Genomic DNA, 19,629 nt, shown 5'->3' on the forward strand with positions numbered 1-19,629 from the left:
GGGGGTAAAGGGGAAAGTAAGAGCATAAATCATGTAACCATGTTAACTTTTCTAAAAAATAAATATTAATAAATGTAAAAAAAAAAAAGCTATAATGGAACTCCCAAGGGGGGGGGGGGGGGGAGAGAAACAGTTCCAGATAAATTTACAAGTAATTCTAACATATTCTCTTTTTAATAATATGAACAAAGAAGTGAACAGATTAATTTTTTTTAACTTGGAAAGAACTAAATGAGATAATGAAGAGTGAACAAATAGAACCAAAAGAACATTATATATGAAGAATAAACTGTGAATGTTTACCTCCAGAGAAATGAAATGAGATGTGAAAAAAATGAAAGACATAATCTATATATTTTGCCAGATGATGCCTTCTGTGGTATGGGTAGGGGAAAGGGCAAATAGATATAATTTAAAATTTTTAAATATAAACAAACAATCCTTCAAAGATCTAAAAATGTTCTTGATTTCTAAATAAGGAATAGATATGAGAGAAATAAACTACAGATAAATATTCCTAATAAGTACTGAAACAAAATTTATATAACACATTAAGAAAGAAGCTAAAATAACACACCAAAAAGATTATACACTATTATCACATTAGATTTATTCCAGGATTGCAGTCATTTCAGAATTAGGAAAACTATGAACATGAAAAAAACCACAACAATCAAAAGGATATAACTGCAGAGGTTGCAAAAGTTATGTGAATATAAGATACTTTTTCTTATTTTTAAAAAACTTATTACTAGCATTCTTTTCTTTTTAGATTTTGAGTTTTAAATTCTCTCCCTCTCACCCCTTCCCCACCCAATGAAAATGCAAACAATATATCAATTATATGAGTAAAATCATGCAAAACATATCAACCATATCAACCATGTTTCAAAAAAAGTAAAGTAAGAGAATTATACTTCAATTTGCACTCAGCTCTCTGGAACTGGACAGCCTTTTTTTCATCACAAATCCTTTGGAATTGTCTTATCATTGGATTATTATTTTATCAGACAAAGCAGCTAAATCTTTCACATTTCATCATCACTACAACATTGCTGTTACTGGGTACAGTGATCTCTGACTTCTCAGTTCACCTTGCTTTATTTTGTATAGGTTTTAACATGTTTTTCTGAAACCATTCCTCATCATCATTTCTTATAGCACAATAGTACAACATCACAATTACAGGCCACAATTTGTTTATCCATTCCCCAATTTATGAGCATCATGTTGATTTCCAATTCTTTGCCATTACATAACAAGCTTCTATAAATATTTGTCTTTTTCCTTTTTCTTTCATCTCTTTGGGATACAGATCCAGTAGTGATATTGCTAAGTCAAAGAGTATGCACAATTTAACAGTCCTTTGGTCAGAGTTCCAAATTGTTCTCCAAAATGGTTAACTACTCTACTACTTCACTAATCTTCCAGTAGGTTATTATTATACCTAATTTTTCCAGCATTTGTCATTTCTGAGAGGTGTGAGTTTGTACCTCAGAACTGTTTTAATTGGCATTTCTCTAACAGTGATTTAGAGCATTTTTTCATGACTTTAGATAGCTTTGATTTCTTCCTCAGAAAACTTCCTATTTATATTCTGTGACCATTTATTATTGGGGAATGGCCTTTATTTTTATAAATTTGATTAAATTCTATACTCAATATATATATTTGGAAAATGAGGCCTTTATCAGAGAAATTTGCTGTAAAAATTTTTTTACATTCCTTGTCTATGGTACCTTTTAGCAAAATTATAAGTGTGTCTTTGGTTTTTAATCCATTCTGCTATGGGCTTCCATTTTATGAACAAGCCCTTTTTATTCACATTCAGTTATGATTACCCTACATCTCATTATCTTTTGTTTCTTCCTCTTTTTTTTCATTCTATCTTCAAGTCTATTTTGCTTCAAACCACTGCCTCCTTTAATATACCTTTCACTTACCCCCTTCTTTTCTCTCCTTCTACTAGTTCCCAATTGGGTAAGTTACATTTTTATGCGCAACTGAATGTGTGTGTATATATGGTATTTTTTCCTTTCCTTTGAACCAATTCCCATGAGAATGAGTATCAAACATCACATGCTACCAACATCCCCATTTTTCCCTCCATTGTAAAAGCTCTTCCTTGCTAACACCTTTTAGGAGAAGAATTTTCTCCATTCTACCTCCTTTTACCCCCTTTTCCCAGTGCATCCTTCTTTCTCCTCACCTAATTTTTTGAGACAGAGATCATTCCAACATAATCAATTCATATCCATACCCTCTATGTAAATTCTTTTTATTGCTGTAATAATGACAGTTTAGGAGTTATATGTATTATCCCATACATGAATGTGAAGAGTTTAACTTTATTGAGTCCCTTATGATTACTCTTTCATGTTTACCTTTTTATGCTTCTCAAAACTTTCTTTTTTTGTATAGGTTTTAACAAATAGCATTAAGTGACTTGCCCAGAGTCATATAGCTAGGGAATGTCTGAGGCCAGATTTGAAGTCAGGTCCTACCAACTCACTACTCTACTCAGGCCTAGTACTCTATCTACTGCCTCTGCTTCTCTACTCTTGTGTTTGAATGTCAGATTATCTGTTGAGCTCTGGTCTTTTCAGAAATAATATTTGAAAGTCTTCTATTTCATTAAATATCTATTTTTCTCCCTTAAGGATTATATGCAATTTTACTGAGTAGGTGAATCTTGGTTGCAATCCTAGCTCCTTTGCCTTTGGGAATATTATATTCCAACACCCTGACTCCTTTAACACAGAAGCCTCTAAATTTTGTGTAATCCTGACTGTGGTTCCATGATACCATAATGATTTCTGGAAATATTTTCTCCTTAACCTGATAATTTTGGAATTTGGATATAATATTCCAAAATTACCAGATTAAGGATAAAAAGGGAGTTTTCATTTTGGGATCTCTTTCAGGAGGTGATCAGTAGATTCTTACAATTTCTGTTTTGTTTTCTGGATCTAAGATATCAGGCAGTTTCATGATAATTTCTTAAAATATAATGTCTAGGCTCTTTCTTTGATTACAGCTTTCAGGTAAACCAATAATTCTTAAATTCTCTCTCCTCAACTCTATTTTTCAGGTCAATTGTTTTTCTGATGAAATAGCCTCTTCTATTTTTTCATTCTTTTGACTTTATTGTTTTTTGATGTCTCATGGTGTCATTAGCTCACATTTGCCCAATTCTAATATTTAAGGAATTATTTTTCTCCAGTAACCTTTTGTATTTCTTTCATTTGGCAAATATTCTGCTTTTTTAAGGAGTCCTTTTCTTCAGAGAATTTATTTTATTTTTTACCAACGTGGTTTTTTTAAGTGTTATTTTCTTCAGCATTTTTTGGTGCCTCTTACCAAGCTATTAAATTCTCTTTTCATAATTTTTTTACATCACTCTCATTTCTCAAGTTTTCTTTACTACTCTTACCTCTTTCTTTAACTTTTCCAGGAATTTTTGCTGGTCTTGGGTTCAGTTTGCATTTATCTTTGAGTAACTGTTTTCATATTGTTGTTTTCTTCCAAGTTTATCTTGGTTTTTTCCTTGCCATCATAGTAGCTTTTTATAGTTAAGATTCCTTTTTTTGTTGTTTGCTCATTTCATTACTTTGCATTTTATGTTGAAGTTGAATTCTAATCTATTGGAGGTAGGGGGGATATTGTTCCAAGTTATAGGCTTCCTTATGGTGCTCTACAAGTCTACGAGTTTTTGGTACTCCAAGGTGAAGTAATCCTGGGAAAGATATGGTCAATGCTTTCCTGATTTGTGCTCTTGTCTTTACCAAGGAAAGGCCTCTGGCCTCCTGTAGCTTCACATACCATCATACCTCTCTGCTTTGGGGCTGCCACCTAAAACCTTGTTCCTTTGAACAACAGAGCTCTTTTCCACCCTAGCATTGCAATCTATGGGTCATGTGTGGGCTCTGGACAGATATCCACCTCTTAAATTTTCTTAAGCCTAAAAATTGCCTCACCCCAACTTTTTGTTGGCTCTACCACTCCAAAATGTGATTTGAGGAGTTAATTTAAAGATGTTTGAAAGGAAATATTGGGCAGGTTCAGCTGTATGGCTGCCCCTAATCCATCACTTTGGCTCCCCTGATTTTTATTTAAAGGAATTAAAAGCATAGGAATAAACTCTTAATTGGGTAGAAAATATCTATCTAAAATTAAGAATCAGCACTATATGTAATGGGAATAAATAAACAAAATAAATAAAACAGAGCTCTTTTCAAAAAGATCCATTAAATTATAAGCTCCTTGAGGACAGGGACTGCTTTTTTGTATCCCAACCCTAGAACAAAGTAGGCACTTAATAAATATTTATTGAAATTTTTATTGATTGATGACCAAGGATAAAAAGCAAAGATGTCCATATACCACTAATATCATGCTATACATAGCATAGCTATGAGCCAATAATAAGAAATAGAAGAAAAATTATCACTATTTACAAATGACATAATGATTTACTTTGACCAATAGACATCTTAAACATGTCCAAAAACAAAATCATTATCTTTTCCCAAAACCTTTCCCCTTTCCAAACTTCCCTATTACTGTCAAGGGGAACACCATTCTCCCAATGCCCCAGGCTCACAACCTAGATATCATCCTAAATCCCTCTCTGCCTCTCACCCCTCCCATATCTAATCTGCTGCCAAGGCCAATTGATTTCACTGTTGCAACCTCTCTCAAATATGTCATCTTCTTTTCTCTAACAATTGTGATATTGTAAATTTGGGGGTCCTTGAACTAATTTTAAGGTCCCTGATCTAAATGTAATCACGTAGGCAGGAAGAATAATAACATAGAGAAAAGTATAAAGACTGAAGATGGGATTGGTACTTCCTCTTTTTTGGGCTGTGGAGCAGGAGCCAGGATGGAAGGAGCAGATAAATGGTGGATCCCTTTAAAATAACTCAACAGGCATGTGGCTTCATTTTTCTAAAAGGCTTTCAAAAAATCCCTTAAAACCATGATATTTTTAAATTTATCATTCTATATTAATTTTATTTCTTACACAATGCTACCAATTTGGTGCCGGCCCTCATTAACTCATACTTACTGCTACTGGTCACTCTACCTGCCTCAAGTCTTTCCATACTCCAATCCATCAAACCTTCTGCCACCAAAATTATTTTCCTAAAGTGCAGGTCTAACTATGCCACTCCATTAGTGGAACAGATTAGATATATAACATATAGAAAGAAGCAAATGAACACTGACATACTATTCAACACTAAAAGGATGCAGTTTTGGGAATAATGACTCATTATTTGATGAAAAAACAAAAACTAGAAAAACTGAAAAAAATCTCTCAAGAAACTAGATAGAGAAGCAGATCAGAAGTTCAGTGAATAGAGAGCCAGGCCTAGAGATAAGAAGTCCTGGGTTCAAACCTGACTACCTATGGGACCCTGGGCAAGTGACTTAACCCGTTGCCTAGCCATTACAGCTCTGTTTTGATCCCAAGACAGAGGATAAGGGTTTTTTGTTTGTTGTTTGTTTGTTTGTTTTAAAGAAATTGGGTTTGGGGCAGCTGGATAGCTTACTGGATTGAGAGCTAAGCCTAGAGATGGGAGGTCCCAGGTTCAAATCTGACCTCAGAAACTTCCTAGCTGTGTGACCCTGGGCAAGTCACTTAACCCCCATTGCCTAGCCCTTCCCACTCTTCTGCCTTGGCGCCAATACACAGTACTGACTCTAAGACAGAAGATAAGGGTTTTATTTAAAAAAAAAAAAAGAAAAAAGAAAAGAAAAAGAAATTGAGTTGACCAATTTCATACCAAAATAAAGTGAGGTAGACAAATGATTTAAATATAAAAGGTAATATCAAAAATAAATTGGAAAAGCAAGAAAGAAATTACCTTTTTGAGGGTGGGTAGATGCCTCAGTGGATTGAGAGCTAGGCCTAGAGCTGGGCAGTCCTAGGTTCAAATCTGGCCTTAGACACTTCCTAGCTGTGTACAAGTCACTTAACCCCAACTGACTAATCTTTACTGCTCTTCTGCCTTAGAACCAATACACAGTATTGATTCTAAGATGCAAGGTAAGGGTTTTTTTTTAATTACCTCTTTATGTAATATACTTTTATTTATTCTTTATTTGAAAATTTATATAATGAGGTTTTTAAATTATAAGAAAAAAGCAAAAGCTAAGCTCAATAAAATGGCATACAACTTCTATTTTCCAACCAAGAAGATTCCAGAAATTATGCTATATTCATTCAGAGTACTCCACTTAATATTGCTTACAGAAGAGTATACAATCTAGACATAATTTTTAGAAACATTTTTTATCTCCATTAACAGATGTGAATTTTCTCTGGTTCATATTTTATAATATGCTGAAGTTTCCTTATCTGTAGTCATGGAACCCTCAAATAAATGCCTCAAAAATAATCCGGAGCAATCAAAGTTTAGAGCAAAAATTCTTAACTGAAGGTCCATTAACTTTAAAAGAAAATATTTTGGCAACTGTATTTCAATATTATTGGTTTCCTTTATAATTGCATGTATTTTCTTTTATGCCTTTAAAAATATTATTCTGAGGAATCTTAAACTTCACCAGACCACCAAATGGGTCCACAAAAGAAGGTTAAGAACCTCTGACCTAAAGTCCCTTCTTAAAATTCTGAACACACACGCACAAAATGATTTTCTAAAGCACATTAATTTAGCATAATTCATTGAGACCTTCATTGAGTGGAACAAGAACTTTCATACAGTTGCTTTTTCCTTTAAAAGCTTACATGAATTTTCATCCTTGAACCCATCTCCAAATAATATTTAAAGTTACCATCTTCCAGTCTCCATGTTGTAGATCCAGATTTCATCTCTAGGCAGATAAAAATCATAAAATCCTCTGACTTGAGCATTCTAAAGAAAAACAAAACACATACACATATACAAAAAATGATTAATTTAAAAGATACCATGAATTTATAGATTAATATTTTAAAGTATTATTCTTTTGATCAATTTCATATTTAACTTTTAATTACTTATTGTTTTTCTGAAAAAAATGAGTAATAGCAACATCTTCCAAATCTACGATAATAATGAAATATCAATAAGTTAACATTTAAAATTCAGCATTTATCAAGATCCTATAAAATCAAAGCCTCAGGAATACATTAAAAAATCCTGTTGTGTTATGTTTTTTGCCTCTGTATCTAAATATGTTCTGCTGAATGAAGGTAGAATGTATACTGATTCCTCCACTACAACTTTTAACATAAAATTAAATGTTAAGTGGGCCCTCACTGGGGAAAACAACATCTTTATATCTCCCTAATCATATAACTATCCCAATACTCACAGAGGCTTTCCCAAAATCTTGCATACCTTCTCAAACCTCCCACTGCTCCTTCTCTCATCATCCTCTCAGAAAAAAACTCTTTGCCTCATTTCATTAAAAAATGAAGTCATTTGCTAAGTATTCTCTCCTATCTCCCATCATTCAGAACTTATTCCATACTGCCTTCTCTAGCAGACTTCCCTATCAATTCCACTCTCACTTCTCTACAATCACTACCTGTCTTTTGGCAGCTTCACTACTGTCTACACATACACTCAAGTCTTCTTATCCTTAAAAATCATTCAATTGAAATTGATCTCTCCAAGGTTTCGGTTCAATTGTTTTTTAGTCATGATCATGACTCCATTTAGGGTTTTCTTGGCAAAGATACTGAAGTGGTTTGCCATTTTCTTCTCCACTTTATTTTATAGATGAGGAAATTAAATTTGAAGCAAACAGGGTAAAGTGACTTGCTTGGGGTCACTTAGCCAGTGTCTGAATCCAAATTTGAACTAAGGAAGATAAGTCTTCCTGACTCCAATTCCAGCACTATATCCCCTACACCAGTGATGGGCAAACTTTTTAAAGAGGGGGCCAAAGGAAAGGAAATGTTCATCTGTCAGTCTGTTTCTCAGGCAACTGTTTTGAAGTTTCATTGTATCCTACTCATTGTATTCGTCAGATTAGGAATAATGTCCCGTGGTGGATAGAACATTTCCGGGGGCTGCATCTGGCCTGGGGCTGTAGTTTGCCCTAGCTGCCCTCTCCAAAGTTATCAATGATGTAATTGCCAAACCTAATGAATGGCCTCTTCTCAGTCTTCATCCTTCTTGACCTCTCTTCTGTCTGACACTATCAGTTACCCTTTTCTCCTTGATATTCTCCTCTTTTAAGTTTTTGTGACTATTCTTTCCTAGTTCTCCTCCTACTTATCTAACTCCTCCTTCTCAATCTCCTTGACAGATCGTTAGCCAGGTCAGGCCCACTAGGGTATCCCTTGGGACTCTTCCCTGGTCCCTAGTCTCTCTTCTCTTCTTATTTTATACTGTTTTGCTTAGTGATCTCATTCCCAGATCTACTTCCAGAATCTTGTCCTCTCCCCTGACCTCTAGATTAGTATCTCCAATTACCTACTGGACACATTAAACTTTATGTTCCATAGACATCCTAAACTCAACAAATCCAAAACTGAACTTATCTTTTCCCCTCAAGGTCTTTCTTCTGAACTTCTTGTCACAGGGACACCATCCTCCCATTCAGTCTAGAGATACAGGTGTATCTCAAATCTCATTCTTTCTCATACCCTGTATGCAATCAGATATCAAGTACTGTTGATTCTACATTGCCAACATTTCTCAAATATGCCCTTTTCTCTCTTTTGACACTGCCCTGGTACCACCCTAGTGCAAGTCCTCATTTCATGCCTAGACTACTGAAATAGCTGGATTGTTGGTCTCCCTACCTTCTCTCCCAATTCTGGTCCTGACTTAGTTGTCAAGTTGATCTTCCTGAGATGTCACCACATGCTCCACCCCACCCCCCCAATTTAGTAAACTCTAATGACTATCATCTGCAAGATCAAATATAAAATCCTATGTTTCACTTTAAAGCCATTTATAAGTTCCTTCCTCCCCACCTTTCCAGTACCTTACACCCCGCTCCTCCTCACTCTGTGACTCTGGCCTCCTTGCTGTTAAGATACTATTTACTCTGAACATTTTCTATAGCTGTTCCTCATACCTGGAATTTGCTCCCCCTACTTATCTTCATCTGTTGGTTTCCCTATCTTCAATTCCCATCTAAATCTCACCTCTCACAAAAAGCCTTTACCAATTCCCCTTAATACTACTGTCTTCTCTCTGAGATTATGTCCAATTTATGCTGTCTAAATATCTTGTTTATATATAATTGTTTGCAAATTGTGTCTGTCATTAGATAGTGAACTCCTTGAGGAGGGTGAGCTTGTTTTTAACCTTTCTATTTCCATGCTTAGCAAAGAACCTGACATGTTCTTTGTGCTTTAAAAATGCTTATAGACTGAATGACTAATGTATTTGTTTTGCTTGGCTATATATAGTTGTTATAAGGGTTGGGTTTTTTTTAATACTTTTCAATGAAGGGATGGGGAGATAGAAGGTTCTATCTCCCAATAAAGATAGAAAATGGAGCTTCATTAACTGAGAAAAGTTCATTTTCTTTATAATGAAGAATTTGCTAATAACATCATTCGAAGAACTTTTTATTTTTCTAGTGTTAGTAGAAGATTTCTGATGTTCTATTCATATACTTTCATGAGGCTGCCCTTGTCATCATCAGAGGTATTGGGAAAGAGATGGCATTATGACTATAGCCTATGGCCAAAAAATCCCCCAAATGAGAACAATGGATCAGTTCCATGACCTTAGTTCTAACTATACTGGGATTATTATACTTCAAGACAACTGAAGTTGTTTACCATACCATGAGAAAAACATTCTTCATATCCAACAAGTTAGCTTTCAAGGCTAATCTCTGCCTTATTCAGAGGCATTCCAGTATCAAACAAGAATTTATTAATTGCCTACTATCTCTTAGGCAGTTAAGTATGCAGACAAAAATAAAACAGAACCTACTGTAAATAGTTTACATTCTACTAAGTCAAATTTATAAGAATACAAGCCATTCACCAATTGACCAAATGGTCAAAGAATATGAACAAGCAATTTTCAGATGAAGAAATCAAAGGTATCAATAATCATATGAAAAAATGTTCTAAATCAATCTGGATTAGAAAAATGCAAATTAAAATAATACTGAGGTGCTACCACACACCTGTCAGATTGGTCAATATGGCAGTAAAGGATAGTGGTAAATGTTGGAGGGGATGTAGCAAAATTGGGACACTAATCCAACTATTCTGAAAAGCAATTTGGAACTATACTCAAAGGACTATAATACTGTGTATACCTTTTGATCTAATAATACCACTACTGGGTCTGTATCCCAAAGAGATAATAAAGAAAGGGAAAGGGGTCTACTTGTACAAAAATATTTATAACAGCTCTTTTTGTAGTAGCAAAGAATTGGAAGTTGAGGGATGTCCATCAATTGGGAAATGGCTGAACAAATTGTGGTATGTGTTGGTGATGGAATATTATTGTGCTATAAGAAATGATAAGCAAGATGATTTCAGAAAAAGCTAGGAAGATCTGCAGGAACTGATGCATAGTGAAATAACAGAACTAGGAGAACACTGTACACAGTAACAGTAATATTGGATGATGATTATCTGTGAAAACTTGGCTACTCTCAGCAATGTAATGATCTTGGAATAATCCTGAAAGACATGACAGGAAATGCTATCTACCTCCAGAGAAAGTTGCTGTCTTTCACATCAGTATATTTATAGTTTTATTTGGGGGTTTTGATTATATATGAGTTTGCTCTTATAACAATGACCAATAAGGAAATGTTTTGAATGACAATTTTTAAAAATAGTTTATATTCTACCTGAGAAGCCAGTATGACATATTTAAAAGGGGGGGGGGGGGGCAGCTGAGTGGCTCAGTGGATTAAGAGCCAGGCCCAGAAACAGAAGGTCCTAGGTTCAAATCTGACCTCAGATACTTCCTAGCTGTGTGACCCTGGGCAAGTCACTTAACCCCCATTGCCTAGCCCTTACCACTCTTCTGCCTTAGAGCCAATACACAATATTGACTCCAAGATGGAAGGTAAGGGTTTAAAAAAATAAAATAAAATAAAATAACTCTGAGGTACCACCTCACATAAAAAAAAAATGGGGGATAGGGATAGGACCCAGACTTGCAATTTAATTGGTATTGAGAACTCCAAAGTGAGGAAACGTCCTCTACCCATGTGTTGGTATTTTTTCTACAACTTCTTAGAGAGATTCCTAGATCATTGAGAAATAAAGAAAATGGTAATAGAAGTGGGATTTGAATCCAGGTTTTCCTGGCTGCAAAATCAGCTCTCTACCTACTACACTGCTTGTTATTATATACAAAATGAATCAATACAAGGTAAATTTAAAAGGGAAAAGTACTAGCAACTAGAGGATTCAGGAAGCTTCACTGTAGAAACTGGCACCTAAACTGAATTAACAAGTGAAATTAAGGATGACAAACTATATAAAAGCACAAAGATGGGAAATGGGGAAGAGGAACGTCAAGTAGGCAAATTTAGGTGGCACGAAGATTAATACAGAAAAAGTCTGGATAGGCTGGTGTCAAGTTGTAAAGAGCTTTAATTTCCAAGAAATTTATTCTTGATCCTAGAGGGAATAGGAAAACATTAAGGGTTAATACCGAGTAGGGTCAGACCTGTCCTTTAGGAAAATCACTGACAACCATGGAAAGAATACTGGTATAGGAAAATCACTGACAACCATGGAAAGAATACTGGTATAGGAATCAGAATATTCTGTTCAATCCTGACTCTAGGCAGTAATAGTCCAACAATAACAAACATTTACAGTGCTTTAACATTTTACAATTATCTCATTTTATCCTCACAATAAACTCTGGAATTGAGACTAGGTGACTTGCTTAGCATCATAAGTGTCTGAAGCAGGATTTGAACCCAAGTCTGCTGACTCCAATTCTAGTGCTCTATATACACTATGATGTGATGCTTCCCTACTAAAATAGAAGAGATTAGTCTGAGGTACACTAGCTGATCTAGAAATACTGAATGGAACTATCCTGGTCTCAGTCTTAAACTAGCCCAATTTTAATATTTCTATGTTGCTGCCACCAGGGCCTGAAACAAAAATACAAAAAAAATACATGTGCTGCAAGACTCAGAAAGTTAAACCTGGAAAGGCCTTCAAAGATCATTTAGTTGAACACAACATCCTCAATCTAATATTTACAATATATTATTGTAACAAATATAACATATTACCTCAACGACCAAGTTGTAAGCTCCTTAAGGACAAGTATTATATCATATTCATTTTTGTATAACCCATGCTTAGTACAAAAAGTGTACACTTTAAAAATGTTTGTTTTTGAATGACAGCACTTCAAAGCATCTTTTGAATACTAAGGAGAGAAACTGTTAGTAACTAATTGTTATTATATGTCAACCCTACCTTCAGGATCAAAAAAATACTAGGCAATCACCTTGAGCACTCAAAAAGTTTGAGGATGCAGAAAAAGGGAGGGGAAGTCACTCTTCATTCTTTTGCTATATGGCTTTTACTCTCATTACTTGACTGAAATCACTCTCTCCAAAATTAAGGTCAATCTCCCATCAGTCCTAATATGACAATCTTTTCTCAAATCTTATTCTTCTCACCTAATAGTCATCACCCTCTCTTCCAAGATATTCTCTTCTCTTAATTTTGGTGACACTATCTTCTAATGGTTATTCACCTACCTGACTGAATACCTCATTCTTCCTCCTTTAGTACATCAGTCTTATCAATGGCATTAACTATGAGTATTTACTGAAGTATTAATACTGAGCCCACCAGGTTCCCATGGCTTTATCATCTCTATGCAAATGGCTAAGATATACATACATATGTGAGATATACTGACAGAGCTTCAGTCTTACATCACCAATTGCCCATAGGTCATTTCAAACTAGATGTCCCGTAAACATCCTAAGGACAGAGCTCATTATGCATCCCTTCAATGACCCAAACTCTTATTACTTCCAAATTTCTCTACTTTTCCTTGACACTCCTTCCAAACTCCTCAGATTCACTATCTCTGAATTATGCTCATTTCTTCCCTCTTCCACACTACTCACCTAAGTTGCCAAATCTTGCTGTTTCAACCATCACATACAACAACTTCTCCCTACTCACAGGGCTACCCACCATAGCTCAATCCCTCATCATCGTTTGCCTAGATTATTCCAAAAGCTTATTGCCTGTAAAACAAAATATAAATTCCTATTTAGCTTTTTAAGCACTTTATATCAAGGGCTGAACCTTATCTTTCCATCTTCACTCAACTTTACTTGCCCTCCCTCACCATGTAACTGGGAAAACTGGCCTTTTCCTTGTTGCTGACACATGATACCTTGGCCGTGCCCCAAGTCGGAATGTCCTTCTCTGCCTCACAAAATCCCTCTTTTCCTTCAAGATGCAGCTAGCTCCAGCACAAATTCTTCTACATGAATCCTTTCCTAATTTCCTCAACTGCTATAACGCCCTATAGCCCATAACACCAAACTACTTTGTATTCTCTTTATATTTACTTTGTATATATCTGCTCACCTTGTCCTTTCCAATAGAAATTTTCGTTTCCATTGCTAGTATCCCCAACACCTAGCATAGTGCCTTGGTACATAGCAAGCATTTGACAAATGCTAGTACTGAAACAAGACGTAAAACTTCTCGCTGGGAAATCTCCCTAACTTGTAATTAAATTCAAATTTCTTAATCTGAAGTTCGTGGGCTTAAAAATATTTTTTTGATACATGTATCTCAATAGAATTTTCTGTATAATCCTGGGTATTTTGTTTTATGCATTTAAAAACATTACTAAGAGGTGGTCTGTAAACTCCTCCAGACTGCCAGAGGGGACCTCAAGAAGGGTAACAGTAGCTGCTTCCCCACCCCAGCCCCCATGGAGGCAGGGGACAAGAGTTTGGTAAGACTGTCACACTCTTCTTAAAACCACAGTGAAGGCGACACAGCCCCGGGTTTGGTTTACCGACCTTGTAGCCTCCCCAGACAAGCATGTGTCGCCCGTCGCTAACCGCGACGTGGCCGCTGCGCTCGGCTGGAGTGGCCGCCTCGAGAAGCTCCAAGCTTTCCTGGTCTGCGGGCCCCGGCGGCGGCTCCGCCACCTGCAGCTCCTCCTCCTCGCCATCAGCCATTTTGGTTTGTTCTTTGTTCAAGAACCACCGACACCCAGGATGCCCCCGACCCCGGGGAGAAGGAAAACAAACCGGCCCTGAGCCCTTCCCCCTCCCCTGAGGAGGCGGGGCCGGCCTGTCCGCAGCCTGTCGGACCCCAGAGACGCTTCAGCCTCGGCCTGGGACCCGCCCGCTGCCTCTGCCGTGCGCTCCGCGGTCGGGGGACAGGGGGGAGGGGGAGGGAGCCGAGCTGCAAGGTCCCAGGAGCAGTCGGGCCCTGAAGCCCCGGGACCGGCCGGCCGGCTCGGGCTGCTTCGCTTCGCTTCGCCCAGGCCACTTTTCGGACGGCCCTGGCCAGCGTCGAGGGCCTGGCCTGGGCTCGCCGCCCCGCGAGAACCGACCCCGGCCCGAGCCTGAGCTTCCGCCAGACAGCCCCTTGTTTATACCTCGGAGCGGAAAGCGTCGTTTCTCCTGGGGCGGACCCTGGACGCAGGTGCGGAAGCCGAGCGGGGCTGTCAGCGCCCCCCAGTGGCGGTCCTCCAGAATCCCTCCTGCGCATCGCCCTCTCCTCCCGCCTCTAGTACTTCCTCCCTTTACCTACCTACGGGAGCTCCTGGAGGCGGACCTGAGCCGCCCCGCCAGTCCTAGGACCAGAAAGGGGAATGAACAACCGAACAAATGCCACCTTGTGACCAGAGCGCCAACTGGGGACCCGGCAGCCGGGAGTCTGGGGGAGGGGCTACCACTAGGATTCCTTCCTTAGACTTCGGAGAGGCTAAGAGAGAGATGGGAAACTAGGGAGACCGAGGTCTTGAGAGCATTAATCAATAGGCAGTCCACTAGTGTCAAACAGTGTCTTTTCATTATTTCGCTTGAGATTCCTGACATTTTTTCATCCATATGAATTGTCATTTCCCCAATTCTTTTGAGAGTTTTTTTATTGGTATGCCATTGAATAAATAAATAAATTTGGGTAATATTTTTTTATTATATTGACACATTCCACTCGAATTTTTTTTGGCTTTTTTTCCCCCAAATCATTCTGGTTTATATTTCTATAAATGAAGGAAGGGCACAATAAGCATTTATTAAAGGCCTACTACATGCCAAGCACCGTGTGAAAAACTTTACAAGAATTATCTCATTTGTTTGTAGTTTTATACATATAGTTCTTGTGTTTATTTTGGCTGGTAGACTACCAGTATTTTATATATTCTGTATTAATATTCAATGGAATCTCTCTACCTATTCAAGCTGAGTTTTATTGATATTATGTAGAAATGTGGATGATTTCTGTGGGTTTATATCCTACAATTTTCCTCAAATTACTTACTGAATTCATTTTTTTAACTTGACTCTTTAGGATTATTTAAGTATACCATCTGCAAAAAAGTGACAATTTTGCTTATTTTGTCCTCTGGTTATTCTTTCAGTTATTCTCTCAATTCCTTTTTATTTAATATTGTTATATGAATTATTTATAGTACTATAAAATAGAAATGGTGAAAGTTATTTCACCCTTAAAATTATTGCACATTGATTCAGCCATACAAAAGCTAGGTCCCAATTACAGCAAATCACTGAATGGGGTGCATTATTCCAATTCAAACAGCCTATTTCCACAGAATTACCATATTTTACTTAATTACAACTCCAGATAGGGCAAATTCAAACACATGACCACTTTGGTAACAGAAGAAAAGGTTCCTCACTTACAAAAGTATTTATAACAACTCTTTTTGTTGGTAAAAAAAAAAAAAAAAAACTAGAAACAAAAGAGAACCCATCAATTGCAGAACGACTGGATAAGTTGTATTTTATGATTTTGAAGGTAAACTATGGTGTCGTAAGAGATGAAATAGATTATTTCAAAGGAACATGGGAAAACATGTTAGCTGCTGCAGAATGAAACAGAAAGAAAAAATTATATATTAACATCAATATTATAAAAATGAACAATTTTAAGGAAAGTTGTAAACTAATGAAGAATAGAATAAACTACCTTGCTAACATTTTAATTTTTTGCATCAATATTCATTAGGGATACTTATCTATAGTTTCCTCCCCTCTGTTTTGACTCTTCCTACATTAGATATAAAGAACATATTAATATAAAAGGAATTTGGTAGAATCCCTTAATTTCCTATTTTTCCAAAGTTTATGTAATATTGGAATTAATAGTATATTTTAAATTAAAATTTTTTCCACTTCAAATCTTTTCTGTCCTTCTACTCCCTCCTAGTATACATGTTAAGTCATGCAAAGTATTTCCATATTAGCCATGATTTAAAAAGAAAAAATATGTTTTAATCTGTCCTCTGACTCCATCAGTTCTCTGTCTGGAGGTGAATAACATTTTTCATCAGGAGTCCCTTGGAATTGTGGTAGATCATTGTATTGATCATAATTACTTAGTCTCACAGATCTTTATAATATTACTGTCCTTGTGTTAATTGTTATGGTCTGCTCACTTTACTTTTCATCTGTTATATGTCTTCTAGTGTTTTTCTAAAACCATCCTACTCATTATTTCTTATAGTCCTATAGTATTTGTCACAATCATATTATTTCTTATAGTCCTATAGTATTCGTCACAATCATATATCACAACTTGTTCAGCCATTCTCCATTTGATTCCCCTCAATTTCCAGTTCTTTGCCACCACAAAAAGAGGTATTATGAATATTTTTAATAGGTCCCTTTCCTTTTTCTTTTATTTCTTTGGGATATAGATCTATTAGTGGTATTGCTGAGACAAAGGGTATGCACAGTTTTTATAGCCTTGGGGACATAGTTCCAAATCACTCTCCAGAATGACTGAAATTGTTCATAACTTCACTGTGAAGACATTAGTGTAGCTGTTTTCTTACATCCCCTCCAGCGTGTCATTTTTCTTTTCTGTCATTCTAAACCAATTTGATAGCTTTAAGTTGGCACCTCAGTTATTTTGATTTGCATTTCTCTAATTACTAGTGATTTAAAGCATTCTTCCTTCTGATTAATCATAGATTTAATTTCTCTCTCAGAAAACTACCTTTTTATATTCTTTGATTATAGCTTAGGAAGCAACTCTTCTTTTAAATTTGGTTCAGCTCCTTATGTACTTTACAAATGATAACTTTATCAGAGAAATTTGCTACAAAATTATTTTCCAGTTTCCTGTTTTTCTTCTAATTTTAACAGCAATGATTTTACTTGTGCAGAAACTTTTAAATTTTATGTAATAAATTATCCCTTTTACCTCCTGGGAACCTCTCTTTTGTTTGGTCATAAACCACATTCGTAGATCTGACAGACAAGTTCATCCATACTCTCATAATTTACTTCCATGACCTTTATTTTTAAGTTCTGTACCCATTTTGAACTTATCTTGGTATGTGGTATGGGATGTTGGTCTCTGCCTAGTTTCTGCCAGACTAGTTTCCAGTTTTCCCAACAATTTTTGTCAGATACTGAGTTTTTTCCTCAATAGCTGAGACCTTTGAGTTTATCAAATACTAGGTTATTGTGCTTTAAAAAAAACAAACTACCTTCAGTCTTAGAATCAATAATAAGTATCCATTCTAAGGCAGAAGAGGGGGAAAGGCTAGGCAATCACTTGTCTTTAGACCTGACTCTATCCATTGAGACATTTACTTGCCCCACTCATTTGCTTCTAATCTATACCTAATCTGTTCCATTTATCAACAACTATTTATCTACAACCTTTTTTTATTTTTGACTATAGCTTGGGAAGCAATTCCTCTTATAAATTTGGCTCAGTTCCTTTGATAATTATAGCTTTGTAGTATAGTTTGACAACAGGTACTACAGGCCTTCTTCCTTTGCATTTATTTTTCATTAATTCCCTTGATATTCTTGGCTTTTTATTCCATCAGATGAATTTTGATATTTTTTTTAGTTCTATGAAGTAATTATTTGGTATAGCACTACATAAGTAAATTAATTTATGGAGTATTTTAATATATTGGCTTGATCTACCCATGAGTAATTGATATATTTCCAATTATTTAGATGGCTTTTGTGTTAAAATTTTTTTTTGTAATTTTATTTATATAGTTCCTATGTGTGGCATGGCAGGTGGTCACCTAAGTATTCTATACTATCTGCAGTTATTTTAAATGGAATTTTTCTATCTTCTCCTGATGGGTTTTGTAGGTAATATATAGAAGTGCTGATGATTTGTGTGGATTTATTTTATAGCCTGCAACTTTCCTAAATTGTACATTGTTTCAACTAGTTTTTGGTAGACCCTGAAGGATTTCCAAATATACTATCATATCATCTAAAAAGTGATTGTTTTATTTCCTCATTGCCTATGATTAATCCTCAAATTTCTTTTTCTTTTTTCATAACTGTAGCTATTGTTTCTCGAAAAGTATTGAAAAAGAATAGTGATTAAGGCCATCTTTGCTTTACCTCTGATCTTACTAGAAAAGTTTCACTACAAATAATACTTTCTTATATTTTAGAAAGGTACTCCTTATCATTTTAAGAAAAACTACAGGAGCAGGTAGGTGGCTCAGTGGATTGAGACCCAGACCAAGATGGGAGGTCCTAGATCCCTGATGGTGAACCTAGGACATGTGTGTCAGCACTGACACGCGTAGCCATTTTTGATGACACGTGGTCACATTCTGCCACATACAGAGAAGTATGGGGCTGCATGCCAAGGATGAAACATTTGCTGTAGTGTAGTATAGACACTCTGTGCCAGAGCTCTGTGGGCCAAAACAACAGAACTCCAGCACAGAGTGTCTAGTTCTGAGACTTTTGAGCCGTCAAGGGACCTTTGACCTCACTTCTGGCTGGCGGAGCAGGGAGCAGTGGAATGCTGTGAAGGACGCATGGAGGACCCTGGAGACCCTGTGATCACCATTGCCAACAACCATGTAACCACAGCAACCATCATCCAATCTACTGTTCTGGGGGTTGTGGATTTCTAATTGACCATCATTACTGAGATAAGTGAGGAGGAGAGGTGTCGTTTCCTGCCATTAGAAATAGCAGCAGCCATCTTAATTTACATAAGGAACACCATCTTGCAGCATAGTGCAGATTCCATTTCATCACTATTACTGTTGTGCATCCTTATTAACCCCTATTTCTGCTTATTAACCCTATCCTTTCCAAAAAGTCAGTTACATGTGCCATCTTGTGGTCAGTTAGGCTAGTTAATCCCTAGTTGCCTGCAGAGCTAACAGGCTATCTATAATTCTATCTTCGGTCACTGCCTTCCTGATGGAGAACCCCAAAAATAAAAAACCAAGGTTAAGTAAAGGAAGTGGTAGTGGCAATAGCCGACCCTTTCAAGAGACATGGACTGAGATGTATGGCATTAGAGAAAAAAATGGCAGATCATTTTGCATCCTATGTACTGAAATGGTAGTAAGCAGAACATGGAATATAAATAGACATTTTGAAACTAATCATTCCCAGCTCTTGAAAAAAAGTGAGGATAAAAGAAAGGAATACATTTCCAGGCAGCTACACTTTTTTAAGAGCCAATCT

At 36.4% G+C, this 19,629-nt stretch overlaps 1 protein-coding gene across 2 annotated transcripts in view; it reads right to left on the reverse strand.

Annotated features, from left to right (window-relative positions):
* KLHDC2 (kelch domain containing 2) overlaps positions 1–14,557 on the reverse strand; it is a 28,662-nt gene extending 14,105 nt beyond the window's left edge. The window contains exons 1-2 of one of the 2 annotated variants that reach the window (XM_044664793.1): positions 13,978–14,557; positions 6,805–6,884 (exon numbers count right to left, since the gene is read on the reverse strand). In XM_044664793.1, the coding sequence (XP_044520728.1) occupies positions 6,805–6,884; positions 13,978–14,139 (242 nt within the window). In that variant the 5' untranslated portion in view covers positions 14,140–14,557. Of the gene's footprint in view, positions 1–6,757; positions 6,885–13,977 lie in introns of those variants that run through there. The other variant, XM_044664794.1, reaches the window with a different exon arrangement.
* Between the last annotated feature and the right edge of the window lie 5,072 nt (positions 14,558–19,629).

This window comes from Gracilinanus agilis, chromosome 2 (genome assembly GCF_016433145.1).
Source record: "Gracilinanus agilis isolate LMUSP501 chromosome 2, AgileGrace, whole genome shotgun sequence".
In the NCBI taxonomy this organism is placed as follows: domain Eukaryota; kingdom Metazoa; phylum Chordata; class Mammalia; order Didelphimorphia; family Didelphidae; genus Gracilinanus; species Gracilinanus agilis.